The 15,288-nt window shown below is 39.1% G+C and overlaps 1 protein-coding gene across 1 annotated transcript in view; it reads left to right on the top strand.

The window, feature by feature from the left end:
- Positions 1–15,288, top strand: part of TAF3 (TATA-box binding protein associated factor 3) — a 150,608-nt gene that overhangs the window by 110,860 nt on the left and 24,460 nt on the right. Inside the window, exons 3-4 of the mRNA XM_075925999.1 lie at positions 3,735–5,527; positions 12,587–12,669. Coding sequence (XP_075782114.1) covers positions 3,735–5,527; positions 12,587–12,669 — 1,876 coding nt within the window. The remainder of the gene's footprint in view (positions 1–3,734; positions 5,528–12,586; positions 12,670–15,288) is intronic.

The following is a 15,288-nucleotide window of genomic DNA, read 5'->3' on the forward strand; positions in this document are numbered from 1 at the left end:
TTTGGGTTTCATTTCACTAAGATGAGGGTGTTTCTGAATTGTCACTTGAGCATGTCCGAAGAGCACTGTGTATTAGCAGTAGGGCTGTAAAAGCACAATTCCATTTTACAGAATAAAGTTTGAGGTTTTAACGTAAGTTTTTATTTTATTGTGGAACAAAATGAGAGCTTTTGAAACGTCACAAAAAGAGACAGAGCATGCTACTTCAGAAAAATTCATAGATAGGACACTCACATGGGATGTGGGGAGACCTAGGTTCAAATATGTACTTCAAATCAAGCAGAGTAGGGACTTGAATGTGGATCTCTCTCATCCCAGGAGAGGATCATAAACATTTGGCTGTTGTCTGTTCTGAGGTTAGGGCTCACTCTTTCTCCTTGTGTTCCAACTGGCAATTCAGTACTGGAATTGAGAAACCTCCCTGACAAAAGTTTTGGTGAAACTGGTCATTTCTACAAAAAGTTTCAATTTCAACAAACCAGTATTTTACAATGAAAAGCGTTTTGTCAGAAAAATTCTCAACCAGCCTAAGTCATTAGTTGAATGCTTATGAACGTCTGTAATCCCCTGAATTGTTCTGAACTGGATCATATAATTTTTCAGGGAATCACAATTCTTACAAAAAGGAAAGTGACGCTGTTGGTCTCTTACCAAATTGTCTTCATGGTTTTCAGGAATTTGCATGCAACTTGGCACCAAGAGGCTCTCCAGTTCTAGTCTTGCTTCTACAAGCGGAGATTTAATAGTCTGCACTTCCCAAACCTCATTTTAGACCTCACTCAAACCCCAGATATAAAATATCATCACCCTGATTTACAGATAAGACAGCTATAGTTCCAAGGGGTTAAGTGAGTCATCCAAGGTCACAAAGAAGATATGCAAGAGAGCTGGTACTAGGTACCCCCCACTACAGTTCAGATATCTGATGTGATTGACCAAAGGACTCAAATTCAAAATGTTGGCAGATTGGAAATTCTTAGTTACAACTCTGATAGATGCTAATGGGTAGATTTTCTCATACCTTCATCTCCATTTAAATTCCATTTATTGGCTTTCCAGACTGGATTTGAAAAATGGAAAGTTCTTTGGATGCATGTGGACTTAATGCACCTTGTCAGAGCAGGGATTTGCTCTTAGTCATTATACAAAATTCCTGCTTCCGTTCCTTAAACTGTTCCACAAGACTCTGTGCAGCCTTGGCTCTTCTTCCTAAGCTCAAGAGCTGCTAAAAGTTCATGGTGATCTGTAGATATAAAGTGTGAGAGGTGCCTGCGATGAAAGAAGTTCAGTAAATGTAAAATATTCCACTATTCTCTATGTGAGCATGCTACATCAGCTGTTTAAATTGGGACACTGAGTGGAAATCTTTGACAAGGAAGTGCTTGGGTTTCCTACTAAATATGAATCTTTCAAAAGCCTTTTCAACCTACCAGAATTGTTTGTTGCTACCCCACTTTATTCTTTTAAAAAAAAATTAATGCAAAAGAGACCTCCACATACCTAATTTTATCCATATAAAACATTTTTGTCAGCCCAAAAAGAGAACGGTAACATTCCTTGCTTCTCAAATCATTTTGGATTTGACTGTATTGTGTTTTCACTCTTGTAACCTTGATAAGTAGACAATTCTGACTTTAAAGTGCAATGTTGCTGTTGAATGTTATCTTGTTTTCTTTTTACTTTGGGTATTTAAAATAAAAATAAACTGCTGATGGGGGCTCGTGCATAATGGGGCTAGACAGAGCACCCTACAGGTTGGTTGCCATCAATGCTGTATAATTATCTAATAATATTTACTCGTTCTTCATCTTTGCCAGTTTGGAACATAAGGGCGCAGAGTTTATTAATACAGCCAGGCAGACAGAGATTGAAACTGATTTGATGATCCTGGAACATAAGCCATCAGTTAGATCTATTTCTAGCCAGTACAGACTCAGTCAACAGTGATCTAGTTTTCCCCTCTCGTATTTAAAAAATAGGATGTGAATACCCAGCCAAGCAAACCTAACTCCCTAACACTTTCTGTTTTTCATGGAAGGCTTTATCCTCAAGCAAAGTTTCCACTCTGAGCTGACTGCTGTAAATCCTCTGGGCCCTGGCAAAAGCCAGAATTGCCAGCTTATTTTACTTAATTTATGATGCTGCCAAGATTCAAGCTTCAGCCTGGGACTCTTGACTCAACTTTCCTAAATCAGAGTATTGACACATTACAGTAAAGAAACATCAGTTCAGAAAACCTGAAAATAAACTCTTCCAAATGGTTTTTAAGCATCTTATTAAATGGCTTTAAACAGTTTCAGCATTTTATTTCAGTTTTAAAATATTTATTAAAAAACAACCTGCTCACTTAAAACACCAGGTTTTTTTATACTTCATCATAAACAGTTTGTATGTCTTTCATCCAAAAGTCTTAAAATACATTGCAAATATAATACCAGCTTCATCACACCTCTGTGAGAAAAGATAAATGTACCATTTTTGCAGGTGCATAAACTGAGGCATGGAGGTTAGTGCTCGTTTACCTGAGGAAAATTTACTTATTCAAGACTGGGGAGTTATACTAGTATGATTGTAGCAATATAATCATACCAATAAAGTTATGCTGGTAACATTTATTCATCATGTGCGCAATTCCTTATTGGCAGTACCACAGATAGCATGGGTAGAGACTAGTCCTTTGTTTTAACCAAGAGACCAAGGGTGGGGAACCTTTTTGCATCGGGGGCTTCTGACCCACGGAAAAAAACAGTTTAGGGCCACACGAGTGAGAAGCAAAAAACAAACTCTCAGTGATTTGGTCCTGACCTGAGAAGCAGAAAGATACTCCCCATCTTCCCCTTGCACACCAGAGCTTAGGAGGGCCTAGGCTAGTAGATTTTGTGTGCTCCAGCCCTTCAGGTAGGTGCCAGGGGAAGGGTGTCTGGAGTACCAGGGCAGGCTCCCCAATGCTGCGGGGAGAGTCCTGAGCCTCGGAGGCCAGACCCAGGCAAGCTGCGAGCCTCATCCAGCCCCAGGCCTTAGGTTCTCTGCCCCAAATTAGACTACGCTGTTGCAAGATTAGCATGGAGAAAGTATGTTTAAGTGGACAAAAGATCTTATTCTGGGAGCTATGTTCATGGTGAACAAGAAGCGTACAAATAGTTTATCTAAAAGTATGAAAGAAAATCATATACTACTCTTATAAATTAAAGTGCAATAAAAAAATCTGTGGGCATACACATATTCCAAAAGGGTGAGAGAGACTAATATGAAATTGAAAACTTTTTCTTATGTTATACAAAATGTTTGGCTGCAACGCTATTCAGTGATATCAGTATCATTTCACTTGTGGGTGAAGTGGTAGCTATATTTTTGGTGAGCTTTTAACACTCATTACATTTACAAAGCCTTATTCGTACAACAGGGAAAGCAGTGGCAGTGGAAATTCCCTTCACAGCTGTTCTAGAGGGTCTTTCTGTATGGGTGAAAGCCCACTTGATCCTCAATTTGAGACTTTCAAAAAGAGTTCCAGCTAGTGTCAGCTGAAGATGTCTACCAGTCACTAAATGTTATTGCTTCGTTCTTTCATGTAAGTCGGTGAGCAGCTAGCAGATGATGATAATAATGTTGTCTCTACTGAGCTGATTATGGTTTGAATGTTGTCTTGATGCTTATTTGCTTCCAATAATTTATTTGCTCCCTGGAAAATATTTTAAAAATATCTCAATCTTTTTTTTTTTTATTTCTTGTAACAGAGGAGGAAGAGGAACAGGTCCCCACTGATGGCGGTACATCAGCAGAAGCCATGCAGGTTCCTTTGGAGGAAGAAGGAGAGATGGAAGAGGATGAGACTGTTAACGATGAAAACTTCTTGAGCAAGAGACCCTTAGAAAGTCCTGAAGCAGAGGAAATGCCTGCTATGAAACGACCAAAACTAGCTATCACTAAAGGGGACACCTTGGATGGAGCTTTGGAACCAAGGGAACCTCTCAGTTCAATAAACACTCAAAAGGTGCCCCCAATGCTTTCTCCAGTTCATGTTCAGGATAGTACAGATTTAGTTCCTCTTTCACCAGAACCACCAATGTTGGCTCCCATTGCAAAATCACAAATACCAGCTCCCAAAACATTAGAATCAAAACCATTTGCACCTAAAATGAAGGCTAAAACTGGTTCTCCAGGACAGAAGACTAAATTGCCTAAAGCTGTTCCATCGCCTGTAGTTATTGGAAGTCCCATACGCTCACCCAAAACTGGATCCAAAGAGAAAAAGTCACCAGGTCGTGCCAAGAGTCCAAAAAGTCCTAAAAGTCCAAAGGTTCCCACTCATGTTTCCCAAGTGGCAATCAAGCCTGAAACTCCAAGTGGAACCCCTTTGGCTGCTTTAAGTGAAAAGGTGGGGAAAGAGAATATCCAAGTGAAACAAGGGCAAACACCGCCTGAGCCTGGGAAACAAAGTAGTGAAAATCCATCTAAGAAAGTGGCAGTGATGGACAAGACCATTGATGATTCAATTGATGCTGTGATTGCCCGTGCATGTGCAGAAAGAGAACCTGATCCATTTGAGTTTTCCTCTGGTTCAGAAACAGAGGGTGAGATTTTTACCAGCCCTAAAAGACTTTCTGTTTCAGAAACCCCAACACCTAAACCTTCTATTTCTGCTAACAGTATAAATAAGGTAGGAGCCACCCCAATGCCTCTCTCAGGTGGCACTTCAAGTTCAGACATTTCATGGACAATGGATGACTCAATTGATGAGGTCATTCGAAAAGCAAAGATGGGGACACCTTCTAATCCACCTGCCAACTTTTCCTATTTCTCTTCTCCTTCTGCTTCACCGCCAACACCAGAACCTCTGCTCAAAGTCTATGAGGAGAAAACCAAGCTGGCTTCATCAGTAGAAGTAAAAAAGAAGCTGAAAAAAGAGCTCAAGACAAAAATGAAAAAGAAAGAAAAACAGAAAGACAAAGACAAAAATAAAGAGAAAAACAAAGATAAAGATAAAAACAAGGAAAAGGATAAAGACAAGGAAGGAATCAAGGAAGCAAAGTTTCAAAGGAAAGACCTACTCAAAGATGATGACCTTGATCCTTATAAGTTCAAAATGAAGGACTTTGATGACGTTGACACAAAAATGAAGTTGAAAGATGGCAATGCCAAAAAAGAGAGAGAGAAGCACAAGGATAAGAAAAAAGAGAAAGGCAAGAAAGAGAAAGATAAGAAAGACAAAGAGAAACTTAAAGATAAAGGTAAAGAAGATAAGATAAAGGGTTCTTCAGTGCCTCTTGTGTTGCCTCCCAAAGAAATGCCTTTGCCTTTGTATAACGCTCCTACCACCATGAGACTTCCTACCATGTTGACTTCCTTGTCAGCGGTGCTTCCCGAACTGTTTGAGGAAAAAGAGAAGCCTAAAGAGAAGAAGAAAGACAAAAAAGAGAAGAAGAAAAAGAAGGAAAGGGAGAAGGACAAAGAAAAGGAAAAGAAGGAGAAGGAGAGAAAGGAGAAAGAAAAGAAAGACAGAGAAAAAGAGAAACACAAACATGAAAAAGTAAGCTGTTTAGATGTCATTTAGATATTAGAAAAACTTTTTACATTTGCACCTCCATTTTCTCATCACAAAATATTGTTTTTCAGAAAACTTTGATGGAAAAATGCTTGTAGATAACCTGACATTATAGCAAGTCACCAAAGCTAAAAAGAGGGTCTGATGTACAATTTTGGGTTTGTCTGACAACTGGTACTGAATTTAGCCACTTTGTAGTTTTAGATTTGCCAAATGTTTGTTTGAATTCAGTTTGAAAAACTGAAGCTTAGGATTGTTTGAGGTCAGTTTACATCTGGCCTAGCTACCAGGGTTCTAATTTTGACCAACTGGCCTTTCACCGATAAAAGTGACTTCTCTAGGTCAGAATTTAGACAGGTTTACAGCACTGTATAGAGAAGTGTATGTCATCATTGCTACACATTTGGTTCTGTAGAAGAATAGACTTCAGAGTGTAGGACCATCAATCCAACAATTTTCTCGCAAACTCTAAACTCCACTCTGTTTGAGTTGTTAGAATTCCACAGCTTGCTAGAAAAATTGATGGATATAAGGTATAATGATAAGCAGTGTTAGCTTGAATTATGGGTTTAGTTATTTCTTACCTATTCAAGCTCTATTTTTTTCTGAAAGCAAATTTCTAAATAAGCCTCATGTTCCTTCCTGTTGATCATCTCAGTTGTTTAATATGACCACAATTTCTGTTAGCAAAACACCAAATTTGTTTCCCCCGTTGATCAAGCACAGTCATAGCCATTATGGCCTAAATGCTTAAAAGTGGCCTCATCCTGAGTGTTTTAGTTTATATGCATTACTTCCTAATTTTCAAAGGGGCCAAGGCCCCATAGCTCCTATTGACTTAGGAAAGGAAATAGACTCACAGAAATGCAGGGCTAAAAGGGGTCATGAGAGGCCATAAACTCCTCCATTAAAGCCACTTTCTGCCTATCCCAGTTTTGCTAAGGCTGCAACAATTTTGCTCTTCTCCTGATCCGTACCGAGTAGCTTTGAATGTGTCCAGCTTTGAGTGAAGTACATGGTTGGTGTAAATCCCTGATCTAGGGTTTCCTCTACCCCTTTTCATTGCAAGAGATCACTATGTTGTCTTCTTTCTAGTGTTTGAGCAATAAACCTTGCAAAAGTTGGTAAACATAGCTTTTCCATTCAGAATCCAGGCAGTCTGGAGAATTAACTTCCTTCATGTCCTGGAGGAATTGATGATAGTCAGGGATGTTTTATTCTACCTGTTCATATTGGTTTTTCTTACTATTGGGCCATTTAATTATATAGGGTCAATCTAACACGCTATTCCAAGACATCCCTTAACCCCTGTAGAATTTAGAATTATGGGGATGTCGAAATAGCGCGTCCTCTATTTCGAGACCCATCTCGAAATAGCTTGCACGTTCAAAAGATGCGGGGTAGCTATTTCAGGATACTTCTGGTATCCCAAAATAGCCCCGCTATGTAGATGTACCCATACAGAATATGTTTTATGGATTCTTTATTTCAGTTTGCATGCCTATTCCTCTGTAAATCTGGGATATTTTGGCCCTATTGCCCCCAAGATTTTAACAAAGATGACATTTTCTAAATAATTACATAATTTTTGTCATTATGTAAAATGCAGACAAAAAAGATGTTGACGATCCTTCAGAGATATTACAAGAGCAAATATGTCTCTATTTTTTTATTTTCTTCTTATTTCTGTTCTGAATTTACTTTAGAGCAATAAAATGTGTACACAAGGAAACCTGAACTGTTAAAGATTTGTTATAGTCTTAATCTATAATATATATTATAAGGAAAGGAGTTCAGCAGTAATAAAAACTTGGTAAGATTAAATTGACAAAGCTGCCCCATTACCTTGGCAAAAAGTCCCTGTCAAAAGATAAACTTTAAAGCTAGAATGCATGAAAGACTCCCTAGATAGAATTAAAATTTAAACTGATTCCTGATAGATAAGCTTTTTTTAAATCCACCTCTTTGCTGCAAGTCAGGATTTCAAAAATAAATTTCCCCTTTAAATCTCTTGAGCGATTTTCATTTTTTGCAAGGCCGCACTGCTGGTGTCCTGGAAAAATGGAGAGTTAGAGCTTTATCAGTTGGTGCCCTGAGGTATGTGGCAAAGAAGCTAAATCCTTGAAGATTAGCAAAAAAAATGCAGCACATGGCAATAAGGGGCTTATATGACTACTAGTATTAGTTCAGGTGAAAGAAGTATTGCTTATACATAAAACTGGACAAATCCACTGACAATGTATTTTTAGTTAGCTACAAAGGAGTCTTATATTGCTGGACTTTACCTCTTTGGTGATTTGGGAAGCTTAGTAATCCACTGTAAATACTCTTCTGCTTGCCCCAATTCCCGGTATTACTCCAAAATGCCGCTCTTTCATTTTAACCCCTAAAAGCACATGTTTCCTTAATTTAGCTTTTAGATCACACAATGGTTTACTTAGCCAGGAGTTGTACTGTAAGTGCAAATGATCAGGTTATTGCCCGCATACTTAACATTCAATGACACATCAATTTAAGAGGAATAAGAGCCGACCCGAAAATGAATAGTGTTTGTAGGAAGTCTCTCCACATTATAAACTTGAATATTTTTTTAAATATCAAATTTGTTAGATGCATTAATAAAGGGTTAGTGATTGTGTTTAGAAAAATAATGTTAGCACTCAACAATATATGGCACTGAGTAACATTTTTAACTTAGGGTATGTCTACACTTGTAGTCTATTTTGGAATAGGGCTGCAAATGTAGGCATTCAGAATTGCAAATCAAGCCCAGGATTTAAATATCCCACACTTGATTTGCATCTTCCCGGCTGGGTGCCTTTTTTTTTTTTTTTTTTAAATTTACAAGCCCAGAATAACTGCCCGCGTCTACACGTGGCAGAGAAACGGGCATTTGAAATAAAGCCCTATTTTGAATTACCTGTTATTCCTCCTGCAATGAGGTTTAACAGGTAGTTCAAAATAGGGCTTTATTTCGAACACCTGTTTCACTGCTGTGTGTAGACACGGGCAGTTATTCTGGACTTGTAAATTTCAAAAATGGCGCTCCACTGGGAAGATGCAAATCAAGCACGGGATATTTAAATCCCGGGCTTGATTTGCAATTCTGAATGCCTACATTTGCAGCCCTATTCCGAAATAGGCTGCAAGTGTAGACATAACCTTAGAGAATTATGTTTAGTTATAATTAGTTTGTTAAATAAGTATAGGTTTCATACCTTAGTTTTGATTTATTTTTAAAATATATTTTGTGAGTGTATTTCCTGCCACTTTATCTGCTAACCATTTTGCATACTTGTAGGGCATTACAGTATATTGCATTTAGGACACAAAAAAGAAGTAGCATAAAGACTTGTCATGCTTAATGAATTGAGGCATTCAGTCACAAGTCCTAAGGGAGAATGATGATGATTATTTAGGACAGATATGTGATCTGCTTTGAGCATTGTTATGTTGCCCCTAGAGTAACTCAGGAGGGAAACTGATTTAGTTTCCCCACTGTTCCAGGGAGAGTAATCTGCATTGAATATAGTCCATGCACACTGACCAAGCTATGTGGTGTGAAGGTGGCGATTTGTGGAGTCTGTTTACCCTCCTCCCAGCTACCTGTGATGCTGGTAGCTGGCACAAGGGAAAAAGGGGGCCCTGTATGCACCATTGTGCTGCCACATAATGCAGGCCACGATTTCGTCCTCATTTATTTGTTACAATAGCACTGAGAGACTCTAGTTGTGATTGGGATCCTCTTGTGCTGAGTACTGTGCACACATAAGCCGTGTCTAGGCTACATCCCTTTTTCAGTAAAGGGATATAAATTAGGCACGTCGATATTGCAAATGAAGCTGGGATTTAAATATCCTGCACTTCATTTGCATAATGGCGGCTGCTGCTTTTTTTTTCGAAACAGAGCTTTTTCGGGGGGAAAAAGGCAGTTTAGATGGGGCATTTTCGACAGTAATGCCCTGTTTCAAAATATCCTGTACTCTTTATTTTTTTGAAGAATACAGGATCTTTCAAAACGGGGCATTTCTGTCGAAAATGCCCTGTCTAAACTGCCGGGGGGGGGAGGTGTTGGAAAAAGTCCTGTTTCCAAAAAAAAAAAAAAAAAAAAAAGAAAAGTGGCAGCCGCCATTATGCAAATGAAGCATGGGATATTTAAATCCCGACTTCATTTGCAATATCGATATGCCTAATTTACATCCCTTTACCGAAAAAGAGATGTAGTCTAGACGTAGCCAACGAGGTAGACTGTAATCTCTTTGGAGCAGGGACTAAGTAGTCAACAGACAAATGATAGGAGGGGAAACAGATATGGGGAGGTGAAATTATTTATGCAAGGTCACACAGCAGATCTGTGGCAGAGCCAGGAACAGTACCCAGGACTCCTGAGTCAAAGCCAGTTCCCTGTCCACTGTATCAAATTACATTAACCGAATTAGATGGAAAACAATTAAGGCTTTGGGTACGTCTATACTACAGGGTTTTGTCAACAAAGAGCGTCTAGACTTCATCCAGTTCTGTTGACAAAGCAAGCCGCTTTGTCAACATGAAAGTATAGATGCAAAGGACAGTGTAGATGCAATAATGCCTTCTGTCGACAGAACTCTGTCGAGAAAAGGCGTTATTCCTCATAGAATAAAGTTTACCGCCGTCGACAAAACTGCCGAGTTCTGTCAACATTATGCCGACAGAACTCGGTGGTAGTGTAGACGCAGGTATAGTTTTGTCAACAAAAGTCCACATTTGTCCACAAAACGCTGTAGTCTAGACACACCCTTTGTCTACACTTCTGAAATTAAAGCACAGCTATGGAAGTGCAGCCACAGCAGTGCGGTAAAGTGCAAGTGTGGCCACGTCAAGGGTAAACCACCTACATGAGGAGAAAGGCTTATAGTGTTGTAACTTGCTGCGCTTGCGGGTGGGTGTTTCACATCACTGAGCCAGAAAGTTGCAGCGCAATAAAATGGCAGTGTAGACATAGCTTGAGAGAGAGCAAGAGCGATTAAAGCCATTCCACACAGCAGAAACTACAGAGAAGAAGCCATGAACAAAATTATGAGGAATGGCAGAAATGGGACTTGTGGTGTATAAACAAAGGAGTGGAAGGAGAATCATAGAAGCATATTTAGAAGAAACCACAAAGGTCATCTAGTCTGAAGCTAGCCCATGCAGAGCTCTGTTGCACACGAGGGTTACCTGTATTAAAAAAAATAAAACTGGAAGTGGCAGTTTCTTAGGGTGCGTCTACACTGCACCATTATTTTGAAATAACAATGAGAAAAAATAATTTTGAAATAATGGACGGCTTATTCCAAAATCTGTAAACCTCTCTCTCCGAGGAATAATGCCCATTCCGAAATAGCTATTTCAAAATAAGCCATGTAGACACTCCACTGTTGCTATTTCAAAATAGTCCCTCACCAGAGGCATTCAGAGTTTTTCCTCCCCAGTGTCTCCTGGGGCTGTAAATCGAGATAACACATTTACATTAGGGAAGCCTGCATCGGACTAATTTTGAGGCTTCCCTGAAGTGTAGATGTGCTATTTCGAAATAAGCTATTTCAGAATAACTAACCTGGAATAGTTTATTTTGAAATAAACATGCAGTGTAGATGTACCCTTTTATATAGTCTCTGTCACCTCTGTGTATGGGAATAAATTGTTGTTACACCTAATTGCCCTTTGATTCTACCTTCTTACTGTGTTGACAGTCCACTCTGTCCTCCTTAAAACACCTTTAAAATGTGACTCTTCCCTTAAAAATTGTCATCTTTTCTTTAAATCAGTCCATCTGGTTGTGCAATGCATTGTTGTGTGAACTGTTTTTTCTCATTTAGATTCCTAGGCCCCAAATCAACAAAGTGCTTAAGCTGGTGTTTAAGTGCTTTGTTGAACAGGGATGGATTTAAGCATGCATTTCAAGAGAGAACTCTTCAAGAAAAACCTCAAGAATATTTTATTGTGGCGAGTGTTGGGCAGTCTAAATATAGGGCTTGCTACAGCTTCCCCTCTAAAATCTGAATTGAAAGGCTTATTCTCTGGAGTACTGAGCACCATAAGCTGCTATTGTTTTGGAGTGTAGGATGCACAACAGACACTAGTCCTTAGTAACTCAGCCCCATTCTTCACAGTACTGCAGAGCATCCTGACTGTGGTCCCAAGGCTGCAAACTACTTATGCACACGCTTAACTTTCCATATGTCAGTAATCCTGTTGAAACCATATAATTAAGCACTTGTGTAAGTGTTTGCAGGTTAAGGAGCTTTGTTCTCTTCTCTTCACCGTGTTCAAAGTTTTGATTCTACAAGGGGTCACAGTATGTTTGCTTACTATATTTGGGGAATATTTGCTTTCATCTACAGTATGTAAAGTATGTTCGGCTACCGAGATGGATACCAAATAAATGGATGTGTAGATGCTTCTTGTGAGAAATTTGTCTCAGGGCTTGTCTACAGCATTGTCACAGTGTGGACTGTGAATTGCAGTGTGCATCAAAGTATTGAAGTAACTGCCTCATGTGGACACTATTGGTGCAAACGGAAAGATAACTAGTTTGTAATAACATAGTATAATTTGAAAACATTAATGCAAACAGGGAACCTTTCCATTGATACCAACAACAACCAGATTGGGGTCGGTTAAATTGAAACACTGTGGTGTGCTCTGCTATTCACACCTCTGTAGTCCGTATTCAGCACAATGCAGAGAGAGGCTCATTGTGTTGAGACTAGCTTAATCTTTTCATAACTCTCCAAAAGCATGAAAGCAGTAAGTAACATACTACCCATATATTTACAAACACAAGGAACTTCCAAGTTGATGTTTCAGTCCATAACTGATTTGTGATGAGATATGGCAGGGATCTCCCAACAGTGTCCTTACATGCAAATAGTATGGGGGAGATAATCTAAACTTGCTTCAATTAAACTCAGCTCTAGTTTATTACGTGAACTCATTGTTTGGTTAGTGTGGTTAATAAAGAAGTGTTAAATCTCTGTTTGAAGAAGCAATGTATTTTATTTTTGAATGTGTTCCCTTGAACAGATAAAAGTAGAACCAGTTGTTCCTGCTCCATCTCCAGTTATTCCCAGGCTGACACTGCGAGTGGGTGCTGGCCAAGACAAGATGTAAGTACAAAGAAATCCACTTGAAAGGGGTTCATGCTTATTAGGCATGCATTGCTTATTGCTTCTGATAAATCCTATTTTCATTTAAAAAAAAACTTTTAGAAAAATAATTGGCTGATAAATGATCTGTGAAACTTCCTCCCAATACTATAGAGTATAAAATACTTGCCATTAAAGCAGTCTCACCCAATGTATTTCTTAACCTCTGAATAGAACACCACAGCCTTTCCGAGTAAAGCGTTCTACATTTCTCCATTTTCTGTCCTGCTGCATTACCTACTATTGTTCTTCTAGGAACATAGTCTTAAATCACTGGTCAGCTTAGAGTTGTTCCAATCTTCAGCCATACCAATGAAAACCTTCATAATCTATACCATACTCCAGGGAGAAGTTCCAGAGCCCCAGGCGGTTAGCGGCTTTGTGCATTGAAACATGATGGTTGACATCCCTTTATACATTTTTATCTTAGCTAGTCTAACTGTTGGTAGTGGTTATTCATGTAGGTGTCTAATCCTTTTTAAATCCTGGTTTTGTTCATTTAGCTCACTAATTATTATTACTTGTATAGTAATACAAAAGGACCCAATAGCCCTTTTGTGTTGGGTGTTGTACAAACATAAATAAATAAGACAATCCTTACCCCAAAAAGTGTCTGATCTAAATAAGGACAAGATGCAACAGGTGCGTGAAGAACACAAACAGGGAAGGGGGGGGGGGGGGAATGTACAAGTGGAATCAAATTCTATAGGGTGGCTGTGCATTGTGTGAAGGTATTTTCTTTAATCAGGTGGGTTGCCTCAGGTTTCTTACATTAAGATATGGGAATAATAGCATCCAACACATCTTCTCCTCACCATTCATTATTTTACCTACCTCTGACATGTTGCTGCACTAAATAGGGTAATCTTTTTTATCTCTCCTGATGTATTAGCTAAGTTGTATTATTATTATTATCACTCTTCTATGGCAATATTCCTATTCTATGGCATTTTCTTTGCCCTTTACTTAACCTTTTCTGACACATCTGTGTTGAGATGTGGTATCTAGTGCTGAAAACAGTATTCAGTGTATCATCTTACCTTTGTGATGGAGTGGTCTATCACTGAGCTGCTTGCTGACTCAGTGGGGTGGGGAATAGGCACTAGAAAGTTATGCTGTAGTTTAAAAGAATCAGTATAACCTGGAATCATGGATTAGTCAGAAGCCTGCCTTGGCTTTGGAAGATACAAGTAACATCAACTGAGTTAGTCTAGAAGCCTTGTTCAGGTCCTGCCCAACTTGAAAGATTTGTTCCAGCCCTGAAAGATTCAGTTTAACTTGGAGCTTACCTGTTGTAGTCTTGAAAGACTGAGTTAAGCCTGACAGTGCTTCTCTTCCCTCACCCCAACCAGAAAAGCCTAGACGAAAGCTTTTTGGGAGCTATCTTGTTATGAAGTTGCTGTGGGAATTTTTGTGAATTAAGTAATTTCAGTTCCTATGGGACTTAAAATTATAAGTAGTATATTTCCCCTTCTACTTTTAATGCTCCTTTTCTTCTTTTTTGCCCTTCATAATGTTGCAGTCTGACGCACAGTTCACATGTATCATATCATTTTATGACGTTCTCTGTCCCCTTAAGTGTGACATGACTGAGGATAGTTGGACAGAATGTTCCTTTAAAGTTCCCCATGTACACATTCTTTATAGATACAGGGAAGATGCTTTTTTTAGACTCATAGACTTTAAGGTTACAAGGGACCACAGACCCTCAGCCACCCACTCCTGTAATAGACCCCTAAGCTTTGGCTGAGTTACTGAAATCCTCAGATCATGGTTTAAAGTCTTCAAGTTACAGAGAATTACACTACTGTAAACCTACTTTAAACCATGCTGCAGAGGAAGACAAAAAGCAAGCCCCCGGGGTATATGCCAATCTGTTGGAGGGGGAATGCTTTCCCAGCCTATGGGGTCCATACAGTATTAGTATTGATAGCTAACCTTGTGAATAACTATCATATGTGTGTGTAAACGCAAGTTGTTTTCTCATACACGTGCTAAGATTTATCAGGCTAGGTTGCTATTGATGGCATGTCCCACCAGTGTAAACCACACTAGAGTTTAAGTTTAAAAAAATGTTAGCACTCCATCTGCATTCCACTCATTATCATCCTTTTTCATGGTCAGTAATGTCCCTGCTACAGCACACATGCAAACTCTTGGGGGCATGAGACTGTCTTTTGTTATATATTCAGCCACATCTAAACCCACTGGGGCCCCAGTCCATTACTGTGGTGTCTAGGAACTATTCCAGTGCAAATAATATCATTGCCCTCAGCCTGAAAAACAACATTTAGCTTTCATCTAGATCGTGGTTTTATTATATGTTCAGTCCCCTAGTAGAGATCTGGGATCAGTGGATCTAAAGTCATAAGTCTCTATAGCCTGAGTGAAAACACTCTGCTCTGTTAGCTAAAAGGCTGTAGCCTGCACATCAATCTCTGTGGTTTGTACTGCAGCAACTAGGAGACACATTGAGCCACCCTGTGGAAATGTGGCTGCATTTACGATAAGACATGACTTATTCATATAATTTGTTAGTGATCGTTCTGAACTTGGTACTAATTTGTTATATAGAAATTA

Source organism: Pelodiscus sinensis, chromosome 1 (genome assembly GCF_049634645.1).
Source record: "Pelodiscus sinensis isolate JC-2024 chromosome 1, ASM4963464v1, whole genome shotgun sequence".
Lineage (NCBI taxonomy): Eukaryota > Metazoa > Chordata > Testudines > Trionychidae > Pelodiscus > Pelodiscus sinensis.